This window comes from Diplotaxodon limnothrissa, linkage group LG13, assembly GCF_057381915.1.
Source record: "Diplotaxodon limnothrissa isolate DT_005_m linkage group LG13, D_limnothrissa_male_GT1.1, whole genome shotgun sequence".
In the NCBI taxonomy this organism is placed as follows: domain Eukaryota; kingdom Metazoa; phylum Chordata; class Actinopteri; order Cichliformes; family Cichlidae; genus Diplotaxodon; species Diplotaxodon limnothrissa.
In genome coordinates, this window is record NC_140608.1 from 23559697 (window position 1) to 23586085 (window position 26389).

The 26389-nt window shown below is 40.2% G+C and overlaps 1 protein-coding gene across 1 annotated transcript in view; it reads right to left on the reverse strand.

Annotated features, from left to right (window-relative positions):
- Nucleotides 1–324: 324 nt before the first annotated feature.
- Nucleotides 325–26389, reverse strand: part of LOC146620329 (gamma-aminobutyric acid receptor subunit pi) — a 33402-nt gene continuing 7337 nt past the window's right edge. Inside the window, exons 4-11 of the mRNA XM_085369880.1 lie at nt 22726–22838; nt 16496–16563; nt 12666–12883; nt 10522–10604; nt 2785–2922; nt 2500–2652; nt 902–1092; nt 325–690 (exon numbers count right to left, since the gene is read on the reverse strand). Coding sequence (XP_085226006.1) covers nt 325–690; nt 902–1092; nt 2500–2652; nt 2785–2922; nt 10522–10604; nt 12666–12883; nt 16496–16563; nt 22726–22838 — 1330 coding nt within the window. The remainder of the gene's footprint in view (nt 691–901; nt 1093–2499; nt 2653–2784; nt 2923–10521; nt 10605–12665; nt 12884–16495; nt 16564–22725; nt 22839–26389) is intronic.

A 26389-nucleotide genomic window follows, 5' to 3' on the forward strand; every position in this document is an offset into this window, starting at 1 on the left:
ATTTATAAAATATCACCATGTCATAGTCAGGTAGGCCAATTTTTATCAAAACCAATTCCATCAAATTTTAAGCAATGTCATAGTTTGAGTACTTATTAATATTTAAAATGGAGCTGCAATTATGAGCATTCCCTTTTTCCACCAGAACAATCCCATATGACAATGCGACCTCGCTCATGAGTCCAAATGTAGAAGTTTTACACATTCAACCCAAAACACACCTGAATTACACTTACTGTACGTATGTACAGTAAGGTACACTTATTGTCTACTAACACTCTCCATCTTAAACTCTCCTGGACATATGCAGCACTTAAACAAATGCTAAAAGTACAGATAATATGTCCAGTAGAGTAGGTTAACAATGACAAAAGACAGTGGAAAGGTGACTCTGGAGTAGTTGTCTATATGGTGGGGGTTCTCCACATGACAACAGTGTATGGCGCGCAGAATCTTGCGGAGGGTGGCCAGAACAGTGAGGCACCAGTTGGTGTGCTCTGGAGGTGCCGCCTCAGGCTTGGGCTCACTGCCCGAGGGGCTAGAGGGCCTGACAGCGAGTTCTGTTGAGGCGGGAACTGAAGGAGAAGTTGCAGCGGGCTCCTTGCGCCTCTTGGCCCTGTTGGAGTGAGTGGAGATGGTGGTGATGATGCCGTTCATTTCATCATCAAAGTCGTACATTCGGTGGCCGTACTGCAAGATAGAGAAGAAAGATTAGGTTTGAATTAAAACAAAAACACAATGCGTTTACATCCGAGAAATCCAACTTACCCCAAAATGCTCATGGTGACATGATGATGACGATGACAATGACAGCGACCACCATGATGAACACAATGACTGTGACAACAGTAATGACCACAACAATCAACAGTTAATGTAAGTACATCCAGGAGTATCTCACCATGAGCATGTGTGCATCAGCGTGAGTGAGGGTGCAGAAGTGGGCCACAGCGTACTCAATAAGTGCTCCGAAGATAAAGCTGAAGCAGATCCCCAAATACACATCGATGGCCTTGATGAAGCAGTTGGCATTGGGTAGTGATGTCCGGGCTCCCATCATCAGAGTTGTCATGGTCAGTACTGTGGTCACTCCTGGCACAGAACACAGACAGTGGTCAAGTAGGATTCTTTGATGAACCACTAAAGACCTAAAAAGAAAACCACGTTTTTTTTTTGTTTTTTTTTTAACTTAGCCTCAGGCCAAGGTCAGCTTTGAACGGGAGTTATTGGTTGTAAATGCAGAAATGCCAATAAAAAGCTAAATGTTGATAACCCAATGCATTTCAACAAAAAAATAAAAATACAAAAATAATCCAGCTTTTGCTCTTCATAGCACCAGTTTTACCAATGGAAACTCGGGTGATGGTTTTCGTGTTTCCTGGCAATATGCTGACATACTTTGTAAAGAAAATGAAACGAGGCGGGATATTTGAATGGACAACACAATCCATAAGTATTATCCAAGTCGAACCCTGCACTGAGTTGCACCTTGTAATCTCACTGCTGACCTTAGTGTGCAATGAATGTAACAGCAAATGATTGTCACGACTGGGCGGCCAATACAGGGAAGAGGACTCAGACACCACATGGAGGCTCGGAGGTACAAACTCAGGGGGCTAAGAAACTGAATGAACTCACTCTATGGCAGGCAAAAACTTCAGTGTTACTAGATACAATACTAGAATATTTGGACACTATGAACAAAAGCAGAACTACGAAGCACTAACTAGGCTAGAACTATCTCAGCAATAGTCACAAGACATGAAAACATAAAACAAGAGTCACACTACGAGTGCGGCAGCAGAGTCCAAAAGGAAAAAGTCTCTTTAGCCAGATGGGGGAGCAGCCAGGGAACCCGACACCAGGTTCCAGAGCAGGCACCCTAAGGTGGAGGATTACGGAGCTACGCTCACAGAGTCATTTTACAGGTGGAGGCAAGGCTTGGGGGGGGGAGTAAGGTCCGGGTGAGACTAAACCAGTCCAGGTTCACTTACTGTGAAAATTTACATGCTTAGATGTTTCCACTAGATACAACTTCAAGAAATGATCATCTAAAATCACAAACTGAAAATCAACACTACCTACCAGTAAGTCCCTGATCTCAGCTTCACTGAGTAAAAGCTGAAAATTCCAAAAGTCAAAACTATCACAAAGGAGAAATCCCTTTGTGAATCCTCTGGTGAGGTCCATCAGTTGGCAACCATTACAAAACAATACTCAACACAGTGTTAAAAATAAGCATTTTAATTTGTCCGGTTACATCTGAGCCCATCAGAAATTGCAGATGGTGCATTTAACTTCTTAACTAAAGATGAAAGTCTACACTTTGATTGCATCTCAGTCACTTTAGGTTTACTATGATGACTGACAGAGAGCAGGACACAGCAGCAATAATAACGCTTAAGTTGCAGTGCAAAAATATATGACATTTGCTCAAAAAGAAATGTTCTAAATCTGATTCTGATGATTGAATGAACAGAAAAATGGATTATCCCATACCTATGCAAATACGTGCTGGAACAGAAGACAAGGAAATCCAAAATGAAACCCATGAGAGGACCACCAGCAGGCTAGAGGGGACATAGGTCTCCAGGATGAAGTACAGAATGCTCCTCTTCAGCTCAAAGTGGAAGACAAGCCTGGGATAATTGCCTGTAAGAAGAAAGACAATAAATACACTAAAATTTAGTACATTTACATGTATTGATGTAATGCACAATAGTCTTTAGTAACAAAACACTGCTTTTTAAAGAATTAAACAATGGTTTTGGTTATCATTGTTACCAGTTTCATAGATGGCCTCTGAGACAGATGTGTAGTGGTCTTCTACTGTATACTGAGCCAGCTGGAGACTGTCTAAACCACTGACAGACTCATTTCCTCTGGTCCAGTAGAACATAACATCATTTATGTTGTAACCCCCTAAAGAGAAGAAAAGATGACAATGAAGAAAGCTGCTCTAATTACTATACAGGATAAAATAATTAATTTGATCAGTGAAATTTATCTGTAACTTTAATGATTGTGTGCATGGAAGCAGTGGGAGAGTCTGCAAGCAAAAAGCATATAACAAGAACAGCTACACAATTTATTATGATATTATCATAATAAATTAGGCAGAATTGAAATTTAATTTTTTAAATATCAGTGTTGTAAAAAACACACACAAACAATTTTTTTCTCTGGAACAGTTAGCGGTTTAATGATTTGTGCAATAACTGGTTGATGAGCTCTGATGCCACTTATGCTGAAATGAGTGTGAGTGTGTGTGTGTGTGTGTGTGTGTGTGTGTGTGTGTGTGTGTGTGTGTGTGTGTGTGTGTGTGTGTGTGTGTGTGTGTGTGTGTGTGTGTGTGGAGGGGAGGGTCCTGCTGAAGAGCTTAACTCTTGCCTCTTACCATAACAGACTAATCATGCATATTGCAAAGAAAAAGAAGACATGCAAAATTAATATGATCAAAGATGCCACGGTTAAGTGTGGTTGCGCCTTTGACAGAGCAATGTAACAATGTGTAATCGTATCAGTTAGTAATAACTAGTGTTTCTCGTGTAAAAAAGAAAAAAATAAGGATAAAGTGTGATTAATAAGGCTTAACTTCTTAGGTGTATTTTTCTCATTTATCTGCAGAGGGAGCAAGAGAATAACAAAAGCGTGAAGACACGCTGTTGGCAGAAGCTGGTGTGCACCTCAGTAATCTGCCTTGCATGAAACGCTCATTAATTCTCTCTGTTTAAACCCATATGGAGTCATGTATTATTGACCAGAGCCACAATACTAGAAGCATAGCTTTCCTAATGAAGGGCAGTGGTGACTTTGAACCTGAAAGGTCCAATAAATTCACCTTTTTATATTTCATTGTAATTCTCTTGGTAGAGGAATTCATTATTCTTCTGACCTAAAGCCCTTTCGTTACTGTACAAATTAAGAGACACAGATGGTCAGTGGCAAGCTGTGCAATAGCATGGAAAGAGTTACATTCAGTGCCCTGTAGCAAGCAGCCAAGAGTGTTGTATTTTTTTGAAAGCGTCCCCACAAAAATTTGACTTACAGCCATGATTACAAAAGGCCGTCACTTTCTTTTGACTCTTTTTGCTGTCAGAATGCGGAAAATATTTACCGCAATCTTAATTTAAATGCCCCTCACCCTCCCACGACGACGCTCTCTTTAAAGCCTCCTCCTGTGCAGAGGATCCACTTTTGGCACAGCATTAAAAGAAATAAATCCTTGAATATACATCTTCATAAAGAGACACAGAGACCAAGCAAGCGGGAAATAGAGATTGAAGGAGAGGAGGACAGGAGGGGAGAGAGAGAGCGAGAGAGATGGAGAGAAAGCAGCAGAGATAGAGAAGCACGATGAGAGCGAAATGGCAAAGGGGGAGGGGGGGGGGGGGGATACAGACACAGAGAGAGACAGAAGGAAACAGATGCAGATATTTAGCCTGGAATTATTAAAGCGGTGAAGGAAGGATCCATCATCCTCTCAGTTACCTAACGTTAACCTCCAGATGCCTTTATGCCTGCTGTCAAGTGGCACTGGAGCTCCAGCTAAATGTTTTATTTGGCACTGAGGTCCTGGTGGGCTTCTGGCAGGGATCTGACTTAGCTTAGCCCAGCTGCCGTCATTTAATAGCATGGAGCAAAAGCAAGCTGGGAAGCAAAGACAGTAGATGAGCAGGTGGAAATAGTGGAGAGGTGTGAGGAAGGCTTTTTCTTCCAACCATTTACTGCACAAGGCAATGAAAATGTGTCATAATTAGGAAAAATGGTCTCCCATTTTCAGCAACGTGTCACGAAAAATGTACACTTTTTAAAAAGCGAGGAATTTTTGCAGTGTTGTGGCAGAGGTTTTCATTCCACAGTTATTAGGGTACATTTAAAGGATTTGTAGGATTAGATGGTTTTGGTTCGAGGGACCCTAACTGACCCTGCAGTATAATGACTGTGGCTTTAAGATTATTCAAAGTCTAACTGAATAGTTTGACATTTTAGGAATAAACTTGAAACTGTGCATTAAAAGCCCCTTTGAATTTATATGAATTTTGCTGTGGCACGCCAGCTATTGTTAGATTCATTCTGTTTGCTTTAATAATTCTCCTGAATGGACATGCGATCGTGGTGAAAAAGAAAGTATACCCCCTGTCAGCTTTTTATGTATCAGGCCATAATAAATACAAATCTGGTCCTTAGCAACCTCAGACGAAGTACAAAGCCCGACATATTACACCGAGTCATGATTTAACAAAAGCTAAGTTCAAGTGCAGAAGCAGGGCATGAAAAATTAAGTACAGCTGTACTGTTTCCACAAGAATTAAGAGGGAAAGTAGCAGCCAGGTGTTCATGATCAAACTGATCTTCAGCAAGTAACACCACATCTATAATAGTAAAAGTTTTGTCAGTTCACTGGTCTGAAGCAGTCAGTTGTGGGTTATGCAATGCCAAGGAGGAACGATATCTGCAGTGATCTTAAAAAGCAATTCATGCTGCCCATCAGTCTGGGAATGGCCACAAGGCCATTTCCAAAAAAATTAAAGTCCATCATTCTACACTGGGAAAATGTATCCACATGTGGAAAACATTCAGGACAGCTTTCAATCTTCCCAGGAGCGGACATATCAGCAAATATAGCCCAGACTAACAAGCCTCAATGGGCATGTTAAATGTTAAAGTTCATGACAGCATAATTAGAAAAAGACCGAACAAGTCTGGCTTGTTAGGAAGGGTTGGCAGCAGAAAGCGTCTTCTCGATAAAAAGAACTTGACAGCGCATGCTTTGCAACATCACATCAACATCACAACCATATCCTTTAGTTTTCTACAAATGTGTCGGTGTGCATTACGATCAAGCGCCTTCACTTTGGTATTGTCTTTCCAAATGCAATATATCAGCACAAACACCTGATACCAGCTGTGGAGCACGGTGGAGGAGAGCTGATGATTTAGGTACCTCTGTCACATCAACCCTCTGTGTGTCCTCCTTCACTGCATCCATGAATCTCTCTGTGGTCTTCCTATTTTAGTCCTGCCTGACAGCTCCATCTTCAACATCCTTTCTCAAATATATCCACTATTCCTCCTTTGCACATTTACAAACTATCTCAGTCTTGCCTCTCTAATTTTGTTCCCAAACCACTCAGCCTGGACTGTCCCTCATATATATTATTTCTTATCTCGTCTATTCTGGTCACTCCCAGTGATATAATTTAACATCTTCAGCACCATCACCTGTTTTTATTTTTATGTTTTATATTTTAAATGTTGTCTGGGAAAAAAATCCCCAGTAACTGGTGATTCTGAATTGATGATATGTGTGAATGATTGTCTGTGCGTTTTAGCTCTGTGATAGACTGTGATAAAGGGCAGGTGTACCCTGCCACTAAGCTGCGGGCGCGCGCAATCGCGCACTGCAGGCACGGTGTCTGCGCACAAAAAATCTAACCTAACCTGAATTGCAATTAAAATAAATACGTTAACAATTCATTCTGCATTGTGAGTCAGTAAGTGACCGGTGACTGGGTGCTCCAGCCAATGATGCGATTCACATTCGTATATACGCCGCTAATCAACATCGTTGACAGGCTATGGCAGCGTCCTTACCGGTGTTTTAGTTAGCAAAGCGGCGTGGCTGATGTGGAGTGAAGCCATGTTAGTGACAACGTGTACAACCATTGGAGATGTGAGCAGGACAGACGGAACAATTGAGGGAAAAAGTGTGGACTTTATACCAGTTTTTAAATTGTGTTCATAGGCCAAGTAAAACCAGAGTTATGATAAAAAATATATGCAACGTTTGGTTTTCTTCCTGAATACTGTCGTTGTTTATATTTACTGCGGGAAGAAACGGTAAAAACTGCGTTTTATAAGGAAAACGCTCGAAAGCCTGTGAGCAATGACAACACAAAAACCTCCACCCTTTCCTATTGGTCGAAAAATGTACCATGTCGACCAATCAAAAAATGATATGCCAACATGGCATTTATTGTTTAGGAAGGGGGGGAAGTTTTAGGAGTGACTGCAGTGTTTTGAGATGCAAGAGATGTTTAGCTCAAATCTTGTGTAGTTAGTGTGTAGTGTAGTCAATAGTTTGGTTGTGTGTGTCAGAACAATGAGGCGACTGCTGAATGTTACAGGAGTGATACATCTCCTGTTGTCAGGCCTGCAGGCTGTTGTTCTCCTTTATCTCATAGTGGACAGAAATTATGTTTTGGAGTGGCACAAATAATTTGTGTGGCATCAGATTTGATGCAGAACAGCTGATTGTTCTGTAAATAGTTTGAAATGTTTATTAAAAAACCGCCTTGGCAGCATTTTTAGGTAAACAGCTGCAAAAAACTTTTTTTGAAGAAGTAACTATATAATTAATTGCCCAACATTGGTCATCATATACTGTATTTTGCAGACAGAGAGTTACAGACTCTCTCCCAGACCACAGACTCATACTCATAATACAAGTCAGAGCTTTATTTAAAAAAAAGAAAAGAAAGAAAGTTGTGTTTTCAAAATTGGAGTTCAAGTTGTTTTTACTTCCAATAGTGTTAACATACCACACAGGTCATGAACAAGATTTATTTATTAATTTTCATTGTAAGTGGGCTAAAGCACTTAATTAAAAGTAGTCTAACATAAATGTAAATGCTTTAATTTGATTATTTTAATAAACCATGTGACTTGGATGGAGTCGATGCTAGCGTGACCACAGTGCACACGTCTGCTGTTGCTCACAGTGGTCCAAGGGACTGCTCAGGGAGTTTGTGTGTTTGCTCAGACACATGAAAAATTAGAGGGAACACTGATTAAGAGCTAACCATAGTTGGGACTGTATCCAGCCCCGCCCTGAGATTCTGAATTGGAAATGCTGTAAAGAAATGGGATGTTTTTACTTTTTCATTATTAAGGGTAGACAAATGCAGAAAATGATTTTTCCATTTAACATTTAGTTCATAGCACAATACAATGTGCAAAAAATGAATTAAATGAGAAACCCTGATAGTATGTGGATCTGTCTACCAAACTGTTGTCATGCCATGTTTTTGTAATTTTTGCTTTCTTTTAGCTCTTTTTTTTTTGCCAAAGTACGTTAGGGTCTGTGTGCAAAGATGGCATAGATTTTCTATACAAATCATATCAAGCTGAGCGTTGACAGTGCTGAAAAGGAGGGCACGAATTACAATATCAACAGAGTAATTCATGGTGGAAAAAGAAAACTTTTAGAAAGAAGGATTTTGTAACCTAGCAACAATGAGAGCTTAAGAGAAGTGCTATAAAAATGAGGTGACAGGCATTTCCAGTGCAAAAAGTGCTTTATGTGGACATGGACCCCTATTAAAACAGTGCTCCTCTATGAAATACTGTCTTAGCTGTCCAGGCTTTTCTTACATTACTGATGTCACCATGGAAAATATTTTTCCATTGCTATCTTTTCAAACAAAGAATGCACAGCTGCCCCAGTCTGCCATTTTTGCTCATTACAATGCTTCTGCTAACTTTAGTATGTTTCAACCACAAGTAAAGTATTTGTAATGTTGTTAGCTGTAATAGACTTCATGCACTTACAGCAATGTTACCACTGGCTTGGATTATACTGTATGCCTCTCCTCTCTGGGTTGAACCAGAAAGGTTTTACTTGTCTAAGTCACTATACCAATAAGGAAAGGCATCTGGTGTACAAATCTGCCAATGAGTAGCCAAAAGTAGGTCTTAAACAACAGCTGGGTGAGGGTTATTTTTATTTTCATGTCACCTATTATTACTATTTTTCTTACCATTCTCTTATGGTACATTTGACCAAACCCTAGCCCACAAAGTGCAACTGATGTTGTTGAAATATGGCTGTATATCAACCCAAGCCACAAGCCTTTTCCTAATATAACCAAGCACTTAGGTGCCTAAAGCAAAACATGATTAGACTCCGACGATGCCATCATGCCAGAATGGGATCCCAGCAGTGACAAAATTTAAGGTTGTATCCCTCAGGGTCTAGACATTGGTGATGGTCAAGATGAAGATGAAGGCTTAGATGGACCTGAGGTGCATGAACGAGTCTGAAAGGGAGAATGATGGTAAAGCAGTGAAATTTAAACCACATGGAGTAGAGGCTGACTGGCTCAAAGAAACTGGACTAGTGTAATGATGTCAGTTTTGAGTTTGAGTGTTTTGAGTGGTAGTGATGTAAAGAACAGATTAGCAGCCGAATATCCAAGAAAGCAGCAAAATGAGTGATTACAGATCTTCCGTGTTGAATTTGCACAAAAATTTAGTAATTTATTTTGGTGTATCTTTACGAAAGAGCACCATGAAAAAAGCAGCGGCATTTACGGGAGCACTGTATCTGACATCGTAACAATAAGACTAGTTTGGACAGTTCTAATCCTCTAACCCAGTGGTTCTTAACCTGGGTTCGATCAAACCCTAGGGGTTCGGTGAGTCAGTCTCAGGGGTTCGGCAGAGCCTCCGCCTTGACATGCGCGGCTCATTTTGTGCACCAGTAAAAAACATATCTATGTCTTGAATTTGGAAAAAAAAATCCATCCATCCATCCATTCGCTACCGCTTATCCTTTTCAGGGTCGCGGGGGGTGCTGGAGCCAATCCCAGCTGTCATAGGGCGAGAGGCGGGGTACACCATGGACAGGTCGCCAGTCTGTCGCAGGGCTAACACACAAGGACAGACAACCATTCATACTCACATTCACACCTAGTGGCAATTTGGATTATCCAATTAACCTATCCCCACAAACTGCATGTCTTTGGACGGTGGGAGGAAGCCGGAGTACCCGGAGGGAACCCACGCAGACACGGGGAGAACATGCAAACTCCACACAGAAAGACCCCGGCCTGATGGTGGATAAAGCATAAAGAAAAAAAAAATCACATTTTATTTTTCACTAAAGAGGGATTCAGTGACTGCACATATGAAACTGGTGGGGTTCGGTACCTCCAACAAGGTTAAGAACCACTGCTCTAACCCTTTGGGGGTTTCTTCTTGTTAATAGGGAGTTTCTTCTCCCTACTTTCAACAAGTGCTTGCTCATAAGGGATAATCTCATTGTTATGGTTTTCGCTCTAATATTGCAGAGTTTTTACCGTACAAATAAAAAGCACCTTCAGGCAATCATTGTTGCAGACCATAGCATCCTCCCTACCTCAACCACTGGCTGTTTTTCCTCTCGTTGCATTTTTTTAAAATTTTCATTTTCTTGACTTTCATTGTGCAGTGTTTTTATAGGTGGTTCAGTTGTAACCCGAGGCACTAGCTGTATTTTTCTTTTTTTTCACAGCAGCAGTTATGTCCTTTATGAAACATTTCATCAAGACTGAAGTAAATCCAATTTATGTATGATGTGTGACATTCGTGCAATTTTACAAACACACACACACACACAACCAATGCAGAACATGAAAGTGATCCATTTCATCCTTTGTTTTGATCGGATTTACTTGAAATTATGCCCACCCACCAACAACTCTGCCACAGCTTCAGGTAGCAAAGATCAGATTTTCTTTAAATATAAAGTGGCCTTACAGCTCTCCAGTTGTAGCGTGCAGGTCTGCTTGTCCATGGGATACTTGGTCAGGTCCATGTTGCAAGCCACAGTGGTGGTAATCCTAGACAACAGAAATGTTATTTAAGTCCATGAAAAAGGTTACCAACGGCAAATGATATTTGTTATTCCTGGAGACTTTGAAAGCATGAAAGTGGCATACAGTATCCTTTTCAAATTAGCTTTTCCTTTAATTGCTTAACCTTTGGCTACAATCATCTCAGTGCTTTCTCATGTATTCCCTCCAGGCACAGCACTGAAACATTTACCACAGCTGTCCCTTTCCTCCAGCACCTCATATTTCTCACTTCACTCTGTCATTTTTCACAGCTCCAATTCCCCAAGGTGGTCATTTCTCTCCTGACTATCTTTTCTGGCTTGTTTTACTCTCACTAGTCGTGTTCTCTGACTGTGAAGCACCATCCTCCTCCACATTTTTCTGCCACACTGAAGCGTAGACGGTAAGCACTTCTTTGTATTGAAAGCAAAGGTCCATGAAGACTGGAGAAACTCATTTATTCCCAACAATAAGTCAAGAAATTGAATTTCGCTGTACTTAAGGATGACACGTGTTTTTTTTTAAAAAAAAAGAAACACAACTCATGTTCACGTTTAAAATACTGTACTATATACGGATGGACTGTGAAGAGAGACTACCTAACTCAGGTTACTATAACATAACACCCACATACCCCACCAGTGGTCGATTTAGTTGACTGCACATGATTTGGAAAGGCACACACCTGTCCATATAAGGTCCTATGGTTGACAGTGCATTTCAGAGCACAATCCAGCCTGGAGTCTGCAAAAGGTACCTGAAGGACTCTCAGACCATGAGAAACAAAATGCTCTGGTCTGCTGAAACCAATACTGAACTCTTTGGCCTGAATGCCAAACATCATTTCTGGAGGAAACCAGGCAGCGATCATCACCTAGCCAATACCATCCCTACACTTAAGCACGATGGTGGAAGCATCATGCTGCAGAAATGTTTTTCAGCATCAGGAACTGAGAGACTAGTCAGGGTTGAGGGAAAGATGAATGCAGCAATGTACGGAGATATCCTCGATGGCAACTTGCTTTAGAGCACTCCGGACCTCGGACTGGGATGAGGGTTTATCTTCCAACAGGACAATGACCGTAAGCACACAGCCAAGATAACAAAGGAATGGCTTCTGGACCACTCTGTGAATCTTGTCGAATGCCCCAGCCAGAGCCTAGAATTGAACGCCTGTTGAACAACCTCCCCAACTCCCCATCCACTGTTTGCAAGGTTCTGCAAAGAAGAATGAATCTGCCTAAAAGTAAGTGTTCAAAGCTTGTAGTGTCATACTGAAAAAAGACTTGAGGCTATTGTTGTCAGAGGTCAACAGAGTACTGAGCAAAGGCTGTGAATATTTATGTACATGTTTTATTTATTTATTTTAATAAATTTGCATGAGTTTGAAGGAATTTATTTCCACTTTGACATTATGGGGCATTGTGTGTAGAATTGTGAGGTGAAAAATACATTCAATCCATTTTGGAATAAGGCTGTAAAATGACCAAATCTGGAAGGAGTTAAGCACTGAATACTTTCCGCACAAACTGTATATCGAAGAATAATTAAAAAAAACAAAAGAATTGAGTCAATGAAGTCAAATCCAGATCATGGACAGCTCCTCAATCTGTTGATGAGTTGAGGTTACAGCATGTGACAGTAACACAGTAGGCTGTTTAAATCCCTCTCACCACAGTTTTAAAAAAGCTGCCTGCTTGACTCAGTATCTATGAGTGCAAAGGTAATACAAATTTGAGAAGCCTGCCAAGATCCCATCAGATCTTAAGCCTTGCACACAGTACAATATCTGTTTCCCAGATCCTAACAGGACTTATGTTGCATTGATAGCCCACAGCTCTTTGTATTGCCAAATCACATGGTCCTATACTCATACAATCCAATACACAAGTAATAGAATTGACAAAACTCCCTGCTTCGCAATCACATTATCTCATATTCAACCCACGCTTCTTCCCTCAGCCAATGTTCCTATCCATTCCCCGGACTACTTTTCATTGTCTGTCAAAGCAGAAAACAATAAACAGAACAAGCCCATCAACGCACAATCTTTATTTGTTACCCCACCTTAGTGCGTAAAGGACAGTCCCGTTGGGGAAGATGCGGATCAGCCTGTTCGCCACAGTGATGTCATGGAGGAAGGATTTCTTGGAGTCAACAATAAACGTGTCTGGGACCCAGAGGAGCTCAACTAGCCGCCCGTCAAGGCTCAGGCTCTTGTTGCCTTCAAACACCAAGCGCTCATCAGTCCATCGCTGGCGGAGGAATATGGTAGCCGTGTAGTCCTGCAGTAATGAGGCCCGAACAGGTCATTAGCAGAGCTGATACACTGTTTTTACAAAGCATGTCAGTAATGTGCTGACAGACAAGTCATGTTTTTGCAAACCGAGCTCAGTGTTGTTGTATTTTTACAATTTTTGCAATTTTTACATAGCCCAAAGCCCTTCTGTGCCTCAAACAGCAGTAATTCAAAACATTGCTTCAAATCAGCAAGTTCTGTTCAAGTTTGTTCTGTTCTTTTAGCACACTGAACTTATTTTTTTCTTCATGACATTATTTTTCAAAGTCTTACTGTTGCATCATGTGAGACAATGTAACCATTTTCATGTGTTGCATGCTAGCTGTAAGCAGAATTTTCTCACAAAGCAAGCATTGCAGGAATGAACCATTCCCAAAGGAAAGTCATTGTTGCACTCACTATTTAATTAAGGCTGGTCGACCACTCTTAGTCAAGAAAGTCCAATCTCATATGAGCAAAACGAGTATGCACTTCCAGTATACTGAAACTTTTGTAGCTTAGTTTTTTGATAAAGATTTTTCTTTTAAACATGGATTAACTCTTGAAAATATGTTTTAAATTCTGTCTTCCCTACTTTTAATTTTAAGTTGCTTCATTGAAGGTCCAGCATGGGGATGATTATCTATGTCTGTTGACCTTACATGTCCTCAGATATGTAAGTTCCAAAATGCAATCCAAAAATATAAAGTGCATAAAATTCTTTAAGTTTTTCTTCCAAGGAGCTAGACTTTCTGGTAATTTTTTAAAGTGGTCTTAAGCAATAGTTTACTAGGCTTCCTAAAGGTATTTCAAAGTTGTTTTCTGGGTTTTGGCTTCTTTTTTCATTTACTGAAAGCCGTGTCCTTAAGAAGCAGTAAAAAAAAGGTCCAGCAATGACCTGACACAGGGCCTCAGAGTTATTCCACCACACTATTTGCTGAAGCGAAATAAATTATCTTAACAGAATAGTGGCATCAAGAAGCAATTCTTAGGGAGGATAACATGAGAGACAAAGCTGAGGTATGCCAATTATACAAGAACTGAGCTGAAAATAAGTGACAACAGGTCTAATAGAGTGATGAATACAAATTCAAAGTTTCATCAATATGTATGGAGGAGTTTAGAAGAGGGATACAAGAGTGGGTCTCTACTTAACCCTATCTTTTCAAATTATTGGAATTGTAAATGCAGAAAAATACCATCAGATTTTGATCCACCATGTAATACCATCTGGAAAGCATCTGATTGGCAACAGCTTAATTTTTCAGCGGTGCAATGATCCCAAACTCAAGGCCAATGCAGCACAGTATATTTGTATAGAAAATACACAGTGGAAAGCTATCAGTCATGGACTGGCCTCCAGAGATCCTGGACCTCAACATTATTGAAGCGGTGTGGGATCATCTTAACAACGAACAGAATAAAAGGCAGCTGACATCCAAAGAAAAGCTTTGAATGTAGTTCAGGAAGCTTGGAGAACTATTGGAGAAGACTACTTGTAGAAATTTTGAGAAAGCTTGAAAGTTCAGACAGCTTTGAAGAATAAAGGTGGTCATACCAAAAAAACGTGTACACATCAGGTTAAAAGAAGTGAGGAAAAAGGCAATAAACTTTTCATAACTGCTAACAGGTATGATGCTTTTTCAAACATTTCACAATACAGACAGACTGATCAATAAACTCGGAAAAATGATGTGTTCTGACCTGCATTGCACAGTTTCTTGTTGCATTTAATCAGTTTTAACCTTTGTGGTTTATTAGTTAGGGACCCATGAAATGTATCGATACTACCAGTCAAAAGTTTGGTAATGGTTTTTCTTTATTTTCATGACTATTTACATTGTAGATTCTCACTGAAGGCAACTATAAAACTATAAATGAACACATATGGAATTATGTAGTAAACAAAAAAGTGTGAAACTGAAAACATATTTTAGATTTTAGATTCTTCAAAATAGCCACCCTTCGCTTTCATTACTGTTTTGCACATTCTTGGTATTCTTGTGATAAGCTTCATGAGGTCGTCACCTGAAATGGTTTTCCAACAGTCTTGAAGGAGTTCCCAGAGATGCTGAGCACTTGTTGACCCTTTTGCCTTCACCCTGCAATCCATCTCATCCCAAACCATCTCGACTGAGTTTAGGTCAGGTGACTGTGGAGGCCAGGCCATCTGGTGCAGCACACCATCACTCTCCTTCGTGGTCAAAGAGCCCTTACACAGCCTGGAGATGTGTTTGGGGTCATTGCCCTGTTGTAAAATTAATGATGGTCCAACTAAACGCAAACAGGATGGGATGGCATGTCGCTGCAGGATGCTGTGGTAGACATGCTGGTTCATTGTGCCTTCAGTTTTGAATAAATCCCCAACAGTGTCAACACCCCACACCATCACACCTCCTCCTGCATGCTTCACGGTGGTAATCATGCTTGTAGAGACCATCCAATCATCTTTTCTGTGGGTGGAACCAAAGATCTAAAACCTGGACTCATCAGACCAAAGCACAGATTTTCACTTGTCTGATCCATTCCTAGTACTGTTTGGCCCAAACAAATCTCTTCTGCTTGTTGCTTTTCCTTAGTCGTAGTGTCTTAGCAGTTATTTGACCATAAAGGCCTGATTCTCCTCTGAACAGTTGATGTGTCTGCTACTGGAGCTCTGCATGGCTCTAATCTGAGATGCAATTTCTGAGGCTGGTGACTTGGATGAATTTATCCTCAGAAGCAGAGGTGACTTGGGGGTGGCTGTAGCTCAGGTGGTAGAGGAGGTCATCTACTGATTGGAAGGTTGGTGGTTCGATTCCTGGCTTCCCCTAGTCTGCATGCCAAATATCCTTGGGCAAGATATTAACCCCAAATTGCTCTCTGATGCATCCATCGGAGTGTGAATGTCAGTTAGAAAGCACCTAGGAAAAATGTGCTTGTGTGAATGCACAAGTTGTGTAAAGCACTTTGAGTGCTCAGAAGAGTAGAAAAGCGCTATATAAGAACCAGTCCATTTTCCAGCACTCTTGGTCTTCCTTTCCTGGGGCAGTCTTCGTGTCAGCCAGTTTTGTTGTAGTGCTTGATGTTTTGACTTTGACTGAATATGTCACTTGGGGACACGTTCAAAGTTTTAGCAAATTTCTGGACTGACTGACCTTTAGTTCTTAAAGCAATGATGGACTGTGGTTTCTCTTTACTTAGCTGATTGGTTCTTGCCATAAGAAGAATTCAGTTGTCAAATAGGGCTGTCAGCTGTGCCAACCTGACTTGCCCATTAAGAAGGCAAGAAACTCCACAAATGAACCCTGACAAGACACACCTGTGAAGTGAAAACCATTTCAGGTGACTACATCATGAAGCTTACTGAGAGAAGGCCAAGGGTTTGCAGCGCTGCCAGCAAAGCAAAGGGTGGCTACTTTGAGGAATCTAAAATATAAGACATATTTAGACTTTTCTTTCAATTTTTTCTTTGCTACATAATTCCATATATGTTGCTCTATATATTTAATGTCTTCAGTATTTATCTACATTGTAGAAAGTAGTGAAACTAAAGGAAAGACCATTAATTAAGAAACTTTGATTGGTAGTGCATGTTTTCATTGTTTAATTTCAGAACTCAGTAGTGTGATACTCTTACCATGTTGATCTCTGAAATGGTGTCAATGCTGGCAATGTCCAAACTCATACCCACTGTTACCGGACCATCTAGAAAAAAAGAAGAAACCATTCAAAAACATACTGCTCTATGTTCACACACTGCTTACTCCCTTCACTTTTAGTCTACATTAATCTTTGTTAATAGTCTATCTGGCAGACTGACAGACAAACTAAAGTCTATGTTTTGCTTGAAAATAACTTTTTCTGTGGCACATGGAGAAAGGCTGAGCTGTATCATGACACATTATTATATATTCAGGTTGACCTCAGCTGGTTATGAGTGCTGTGAGTGTCACTGCCCACTCAGCTGTGTCTACACAGACACAAGTAATTTAGAAAGAAAACCAGAGGACCGAGTTTAGCACCTCTCCCACTGACCGCTGCCAAAACAGACTGAAGATCTCATTATGAGTGCAGCCTTGGGATGACACAGCTGCCACTGGGAGTGTGGCTGTAGCCACAGTTGGGCTTTAGTTCTCACAATTTTGGCTGTGAAACATTCACATTTAAGGCCACGCTTCTTATCTTATTTTCATGTGACAATTTAAAAAGTTCTTATGTTTTATGTTAAAGGGTTACAGCAGCAACATGGCATAAGAGATGCAAATCTAAAGGCAATGCTGGAGCCTCACTGCAGCAGAATGTTAAGTAGAGTTTTTGGTGCCAGTTGTAATTTTCACGCACACGGCACACAGAATCCAGGTGGAGGAGGGTCCCACGGCACCTGTTTTATATGACCAAGGCAGTTTAGCAACACTTTATCATACAAAGGTACAGTAGTGTGGCAAAAGCTTGCAAGGTTATCAAGTTTCAAGGTACTGATCATGGCATTAACAAAATAGATTTCTCAGGTCTTCAGAAAAAGAATTGTGGATACTGTTGCAAACAAAAAAAAACTGTAAATATTAGAAAACCATCTCTAACCATCTCCGAAAAGACCAGTGATACCTGTATGCAGTTTATGTCATCATGCAGACATCCAGCCAGCTTTTGGGCAGACCATTCTACAACTGTTTGTTGTAATGGATTTCACTGTATTAAATCATCAAACCCTTACAGCATCTCATCTCTAAAACACGGGGATGGGAGGATAATTTTTTCAGGGCTGTTTGGCTGCCTCAAGGGCAAGAAGGCTACCATCACTGATGAAGCAAAGCATTTTGAATCAGATCAAATTATGTCAGGAAACAAATGATCTCAGTTTTAAGAGAGTGTGGGTAATGCGACAAGAAAATAGTGCACAGAACACAAGATGTTCTACCAAAATACAGCTAAAGAAGACCAAAGATTCGAAGCTCCAGAATCACTTAAATCCAACAGGAGTTGGACAAGAGGCCTGGCACAAACCATTCATGTGAGGAAACCCAAACTTGAATGTATTGCTTTAAAATTATTCTAAGGTGATGTGTTAGAGGCCTGATCAATATTAACCAGAAATGTTTATTTGTGAGATAAAATCAAAGGCTCACATTTTATCAGGTCGAATTTGATTTGATGATTTTTTTTACTTTTAGCCTAAGACATTTGACAAAGACGACCAAAATAAATACAAAACGCAGATTTCAAAAGATGATTTCATTTAGTAAGGGAATAATGCTATTCATGCCTATCTGGCCCTATGTGAGAAACTAAACTAAACCTGGTAACTGCTTGTGCCACTATTGGCAGCAAGACTGCAACCAAGCATTTGCTATCAACTGGCAATGAGTCTTTCATGTCACTGTAGAGGAATTTTGGCCCACTCTTCTTCACAGACTTATTTAATTTTAACCACATTTGAGAGGTTTTGAGCATGGATTTAAGGCTAGACTCTGACTAGGACAAACTTTGTTTTGGAAGTTTTTGAGCCATTCACGATAGACTTGCTAGTGTGTTTCAAATCATTATCCTGCCCAAATGGGCTTGACCTTCAGGCCATGACTGATGGCTGGACATTTACTGTCGGGATTTTATGGTAGAGAGCAGAATTGATGTTTCTATCATTTACAGTTACTTTTACGACAGCTGTAACAGGATTCAAGCTTTCTAACAAGTTCATCTTTTGTCTCATCAGTCAAGAGAATATTTTGCCAAAAGTCTTGAGAGTGGTCGAGATGTTTTTGCCACATTTGCCAAAAACATCTTGACCAACCAATCCGTTGGGATATTTTTGGTCAGCAGTGGTTTTGCCTTCGAACTCTCCCATGGATGTCATTTTTGCAGAGTCACTTTCTTTTTTCTGAATGATGAACACTTACCATAACTGAAACAAGTAAGGCCTGCAGTTCTGTAAATGCTACCCAGGGTTCTTTTATGAGATCTGAATGATTCCTGGAGTCATTTTTTTGGAGGCCCACACTCCAGCGAAGATTCTCACCTGTTCCAAGTCTTCTCCTTTTGTGGAGAATGGCTTTCAACGTAATTCCCAAAGCCAGTCCCAAAGCTTTAGAAATGGCTTTGTAATCCTTTCCAGACTGATAGATGTGAGGGACTGTTTCTCATCAGTCCTTGAGTTTCTTAAGACCGTACCATGCTGTGTTTCTGTCATGTTTTGTTCAGATCCTTTAGCCTGCTTCACTTTGTCAGACAGGTGCTATTTAAGTGTTTTCTTGATTCAACAGGTAATCACACCTGGGTTTGGCTAGTGAAAGTGTCCTCGGGGGGGGGGGGGGGGGAATAATCACTTTTTAACTTACGGCCAGTTATTTTTTCTTATAACCTTTCTTTAATTTAAAACTATTAGAATATCAACAAAACAAACACGGGAAAGGGAAAACATTCAAAATTTCAAATACAATGATCTGCAAAGCAAAAACAAAGTGTATTCGAAGTGGCAGTGGCTGTGTGTATATGTATATATATACAGGGAGTGCAGAATTATTAGGCAAATGAGTATTTTGTCCACATCATCCTCTTCATGCATGTTGTCTTACTCCAAGCTGTATAGGCTCGAAAGCCTACTACCAATTAAGCATATTAGGTGATGTGCATCTCTGTAATGAGAAGGGGTGTGGTCTAATGACATCAACACCCTATATCAGGTGTGCATAATTATTAGGCAACGTCCTTTCCTTTGGCAAAATGGGTCAAAAGAAGGACTTGACAGGCTCAGAAAAGTCAAAAATAGTGAGATATCTTGCAGAGGGATGCAGCAGTCTCAAAATTGCAAAGCTTCTGAAGCGTGATCATCGAACAATCAAGCGTTTCATTCAAAATAGTCAACAGGGTCGCAAGAAGCGTGTGGAAAAACCAAGGCGCAAAATAACTGCCCATGAACTGAGAAAAGTCAAGCGTGCAGCTGCCAAGATGCCACTTACCACCAGTTTGGCCATATTTCAGAGCTGCAACATCACTGGAGTGCCCAAAAGCACAAGGTGTGCAATACTCAGAGACATGGCCAAGGTAAGAAAGGCTGAAAGACGACCACCACTGAACAAGACACACAAGCTAAAACGTCAAGACTGGGCCAAGAAATATCTCAAGACTGGTTTTTCTAAGGTTTTATGGACTGATGAAATGAGAGTGAGTCTTGATGGGCCAGATGGATGGGCCCGTGGCTGGATTGGTAAAGGGCAGAGAGCTCCAGTCCGACTCAGACGCCAGCAAGGTGGAGGTGGAGTACTGGTTTGGACTGGTATCATCAAAGATGAGCTTGTGGGGCCTTTTCGGGTTGAGGATGGAGTCAAGCTCAACTCCCAGTCCTACTGCCAGTTTCTGGAAGACACCTTCTTCAAGCAGTGGTACAGGAAGAAGTCTGCATCCTTCAAGAAAAACATGATTTTCATGCAGGACAATGCTCCATCACACGCGTCCAAGTACTCCACAGCGTGGCTGGCAAGAAAGGGTATAAAAGAAGAAAAACTAATGACATGGCCTCCTTGTTCACCTGATCTGAACCCCATTGAGAACCTGTGGTCCATCATCAAATGTGAGATTTACAAGGAGGGAAAACAGTACACCTCTCTGAACAGTGTCTGGGAGGCTGTGGTTGCTGCTGCACGCAATGTTGATGGTGAACAGATCAAAACACTGACAGAATCCATGGATGGCAGGCTTTTGAGTGTCCTTGCAAAGAAAGGTGGCTATATTGGTCACTGATTTGTTTTTGTTTTGTTTTTGAATGTCAGAAATGTATATTTGTGAATGTGGAGATGTTATATTGGTTTCACTGGTAAAAATAAATAATTGAAATGGGTATATATTTGTTTTTTGTTAAGTTGCCTAATAATTATGCACAGTAATAGTCACCTGCACACACAGATATCCCCCTAAAATAGCTAAAACTGAAAACAAACTAAAACTACTTCCAAAAATATTCAGCTTTGATATTAATGAGTTTTTTGGGTTCATTGAGAACATGGTTGTTGTTCAATAATAAAATTATTCCTCAAAAATACAACTTGCCTAATAATTCTGCACTCCCTGTATACATATGCGCATATGTTTTGGATAGCTTTTTTTCCCTTGAAACCATTTAACTGATTAGGGTTATAGATAAATATATAAAATCATGAACTTTTTTCTGCAATTGTAAGTTATTGTGTGTGTATTGGTGCTGACTAAGAATTGTATTAAAATGGTCTGTATTCCTTAATTTTTATGCTGTACTAGCAGCACATCTGTCTTGGAAGCACCCTAACTTCAAGCAGTAGCTATCATACGACAACAGCAGCTGAACTTGAAACGATAACTAAATAATCGACCACAGCTTCATCCGTCATAGCCAGGCAAGGCGGGAGCAGCTGCGCTCAGAACCGGCAGCTTGCTACTGCTTGAGAGCTGCCTTCAAAAATAAGTAACGTGTCACACCATCTCTGCTTTATATTGAACTGTTGTGGAACGCAAAAGTGGGGCTAAAAAATTTCTCTCTCTGACCTTTTTCTAGATTGTGTCAGAGTGTGATGACATAAAAGGGTATTTTGAGGACACAGGCATATATATAGTGTTGCATAATAAAACATTGTGTTATATAATGTAAGGTTATTGGAGGACAGCATATTTAAAAATGCTAAAGACCCCCACTTCTATCCACCAGCTGCAGTCTGTCGAGTGTGAACCTCCTTGAGGGAATTAATTCTTCCTGATTCACCATCAAAGACAGGGTAACTTTGCTGCTCTCCCGTGTTTCATCTTTCTATTCTCCTTCCCTTTTACTTATCAGTCATTTTTTTTCCTCAGAGACACACAAATGAGTCTGGTGTCATACTGCAGATACTGTATGTGCCAATGAGATGCATGTAAATCTACTGTATAAAAGTGTTTCTTGTGGAGTTTAGTATTAAAGGAACAGAGTGTGAGAGTGTGGCTCTCCTTTAAATCCAGGCAAGAAAGTGATTATCCAAAATGCTCAGTTATTCCTTTAAGGGTGTTTATGTGCTAGAAATGATGATTATTAGTTTTTGAGTAAGGAGGCAATCCACTTCAAACGCCAAAAATGAGCGCTCAGACGGCATTGTGCAGACCTGCTGGCTGTGCTTGAGGTTATCTGGCCCAGATGAGAAGTGAATCATTGCAAAGTTTAACCAAATTTAACTGTTTTTGTGGCAAAGAAAATGCAAATGTAAAAGAATGAATAAAATTAATGGAGGTTCCAGCAGTGCCTGAAATGCAAAGGCATATGCGCGTGTGGGTGTGTGAATATGTCTCTTTGCTAGCGCTTTTACCATTACCGTGTGCCAAGCTTGTGCTTCCAGGCGGGAGGACTGGTGATTACGCTGAATAGCATTCGCCTTGGTAAAGTCCAAGGTGTTATTACAGATCAAACAGCGAGTAAACAAACCATAATCACATTGTGATGGATTCCCGGAGCTCAGAACAATAACTGTAGCGAGGGATTTGCGGGGAGTGACATAACATTGTTCTTCTTCTGAAAGCACACATTGTGGCAGACTTTGTTCCTCTATTGCAAACAAATTGGTCACCTGGTGGAAACTGGAATCTAAATAAGACCATGTATTGTATGTGTTAAAGTAAGTCTTGTGTATGCGCGTTCAGGGCTTCATAACATGGTTAAACCTCCATGCCTGTACGCAGAAAGTAATGGAGCACACCAATTTCAAAGCTAAATTAAACTGGCATAAATTTTAATGTATGTATGTCAGCATATATTATCTGAGATGGGACACGCAAGCACAAAATTGCATTATGAACCCATCTCGTTCTCTGTCAAACGCAGATTTCCCCTGGGTGTTCTGTCATTTCCATGGCTGCCTGTGTCTGCAGTTCCCTTACTGTCAAAGAAAGGCCTGAGGTACTTGTTGTATCCTTTCATCAGCCTCTGGATGGTAGGAGGCAGAATCTCTCCTTCCTTCACTTCTGCGTTGAGCAACGAGCTCTCTAACAACCTGAGAACAAAGACAGACAGAGGGGGGGAGAGGGAAAAAAAAGCAGAAATAAGAGTTATTTTTCGTTTCTCTTCCCGTTGTGCATTTACCAGATGGATTCTTCTTTGGCGTTCACAGAGTCTGCAGGGTATCGATTGAGTTCCACAGCAAGTCTTACCAGCCATGCAGGGAGGGAGTAAAAGAAAGAAGATTTAAATGGAGATTTGGAAGTTTAAAAAAAATGCAAGAAATGAATAAACAAACAAAAAATTCTTTAAATTGAATGGGTCAAGAAAATGTTAAACCAGCCATATCTGCTTTTCCATCCACCTACGAATTTGAAATTACTATTTGCTTTCATAGGTTGTTGTTTTTTTCCCTTTCTTTTTTTATGCTATCCTTAAACGCACAGTGAAGTGTGGGAAGATGATTATATTGCTGGCAATTGTGGCAGCAGGGATGGGGGATGCGGGGGGCACTCATTGCGCTTTCCCTAGTGGTATGTGTGTTTGTGTATAAATCAGGCTCTAAATACAGAACGCCTGCTCTGTAGAGAGAAAGCCCCAGGGCACGTGCAATGATGTAAGAGGGACTGAAGCAAGACAGATCAGACCATGTGCAGAGGCAGAAAACATTCATCTCCATGCCCTGGCAGCATTTCAGAGTTCCCTCTGTCACTTGTGCGCTGCAGTAGTCAAACGTGTGACAAGAAGCGATACAATAGTGAAGCAAAATGAGCTCCATTTCTTACACTATCAGCACATTCATGAGGCACTGTATTAAAAATACAGTGTAAATAAATCCTTATACCTTGGTATTCTTACTCTAAACAATTTAGTGAACTAGGATCAAAATGATCCGTGTTTGCAGTGAAACTGGTCCCATACTATTCAGACCCCTAAAAAGAAGTGTGCTTTTCCAGCAATATCTAACCCTTTTGGGCACAGTTTATGTGGTGTCTTTGTTTAAATCTTTGTTTAATCTTCTTTTGGTTGCTCACTTTAGAGGTGGCCACAGCGGATCATCTGCCCTGTCCCTTGCATCTCTTCTGTCAGTGCTCCGCATATCTTCTTTTACTGCATCCATGAACCTTTCAAAAGTAGCCCAGCTCCCGCTGATCCAGTGTGGACATTTCATTCTTAGAGATATTTGACAAACATTTCACACCAGATGCCCATCTTGACACTACACTCCCAGCACCAGGTGTACTGTACACCACCTTGTAGCCCTCCTCTGATAAGGTTTGTGAATTGGTTTGAATATAAATCATCAAAACATCTCAAGATGTGTGTAACTTGTTTGCAGTGCAGCGCTACATGAAACCTACTATAGCTTAGTTTACTTGTAAGTAAGGTGTAAGGAGACTTAATCATTGTATTTCATGCGATAAAAGAATGAGATGTCTGTGAGACAGCACCATGAGTTAAAAGCCTTTATTATCATTTTAACTTGTTATCCAAGGGCAATTTAACACGGCTCATGCTAGCACACCAAATCTGCATTCAACACAAAAGTCCAGCCGCAGTTGATGTCAGTGTCATTTTTGCATGTATTCAGTCAGGCTAAATTGAAAATGGTATTTTGGCCAGATGAAAGCCTGTGGGGAATATGCAGACCTTAAGCAATTCATCCAATACTTCCATACACTCTGAACCATAATGATGAAAAGTCATGGAGGCAGTGGAGAGATTAATCCTCTTGTGGGCTTAATTATCTGTATCCAATTTCTGGAAAACCATTAAATATTTGTTAAAACTTTTACATAAAACCACAACTGAAGGGCTGTTCAGTAGTGCCTCGTCTCTAAAGTTATTAGCCCCTGCTGCTAAAATGATGTGTTTACATACATTAACCAGGTGCAAGTAATAATGTGATTAACTGTTATCTCTTTTCTGCCTCAAATCCACCTCTTTAACAATTGTTCAAATAATAAAACAGCCATTTAAAACATTTACCGTGTTTGTTGTTTTCCACAACAAATATGGTCAATGTTTCATCTAAAAGTTGCATTAAGCAGGGTTTGTATCCACGAAAAAAACTTGAAGGTTTTAATTTATGAGAAATGCAAGAGGTTGAGTTTGTATAAACAGCATAATCCAGTATCTTTAACAGGGTACAATTAATTACAGGGAGGAAATTATAACAAGTCGGCTACCTTTGGTAGCTGATGTTAAGTGAAAGACAGAATCTGAGGTAATATGGTATATTTTATGTGAATGAATGAGAAATGCAATAAGTGGTAGCTTTAGGTTAATTGTGTTTTCCCTGTTGTATATACTGTGAACCACTAAAATGGTAAAAAAAAAAAAAAAAAAATCAGTCTATGTACAAGTATGTACAATCTATGTACAAGTAATTCCAGTGAGGCAAAAGCTCAGACTCAGACTGCTTGAAACCACTCAATTTCTATCTGTTATTTCTCCTCTTGGCTGTCTTTGACATTATTGAGGGCTGATAGCCCTAATGTGGTTATCTCAGACACACAGCTCTGGCTGTGAGAGCGGAAGATCTTCTGTTTGCAAGGGGCAACCAATCAGGAGAATATTAACTTAAGGAAGGGTGAAAGAGGCTAAAATAGCTTGTTTCAGACAGAAGCTGAATTAAAGTGCTTCCTCAAGACCTAGTATAAGATAAATAAGGGTTACTTTGAACTGCAAATCATCCAAATCTTGACTTTGAGTTATTCAATGCAAGAATTATTAAAATATTAAAATATTAAGAAATATTTTTAGCAGGACCGTATCTATGTACAAATACAATAGCATGTGGTGGCAACCATGTGGCCACCACATGGTAGCCAAGCAGAATCAAGCCTGCTTCCATAGACAAAAGCCGGCTATGGCGACAAGATGGCAGTAATTTAAAGGAAGGCTCAAACAGGCAATGCAAGAAGATTATGGGACAGAATGCTAATTGATGTGTACAAGGAGAGATTGCTTCACTTGGGTTTAAATTGACATTTATTTTTAGATTTCACTGGAACGATCAGTGCTTGCCTTGCTTGACCTCAAAGAATTCCACTACACAAATTGCAAATAAATATAAAAATAAAAGTCAGGGTGTAATCATATGTACGGAAGAGGATTAGGGCCACTGGGGGAAAAAAACGTGGGCACGTCTTTTTTTTCCTTCTTCTTCTTTTCCAGAATTCTGAGAAAAATGTCAGAAATCTGAGAAAATATAATTCTGATGAAATTAATCTCAGAAATCTAAGAAAAAATTATTCTGATGAAAAAAATCAGAATTCTGAAATTAAAGTCAGAATTCTGACTTTTTTCTCAAAATTCTGAGATTAAAGTCAGAATTCTGAGAAAAAATAATTCTGTTGAAAAAGTCAGAATTCTGACTTTTTTCTCAGAATTCTGGAAAAGAAGAAAAAAAAAAGACGTGCCCACGTTTTTTTTTCAGTGGCCCTAATCCTCCTTCGTACATATGTCTAATCCATTCATTGTTTGTAGGAATAATTTAATCTGGACCAATGTCGTAGACCAACAGCACAGCTCATCACTGTCTCACAAAGATAGAGTAACTTACTATTTTGTGACAGTGTGTCCTGTCTCTGTGTCCAGATC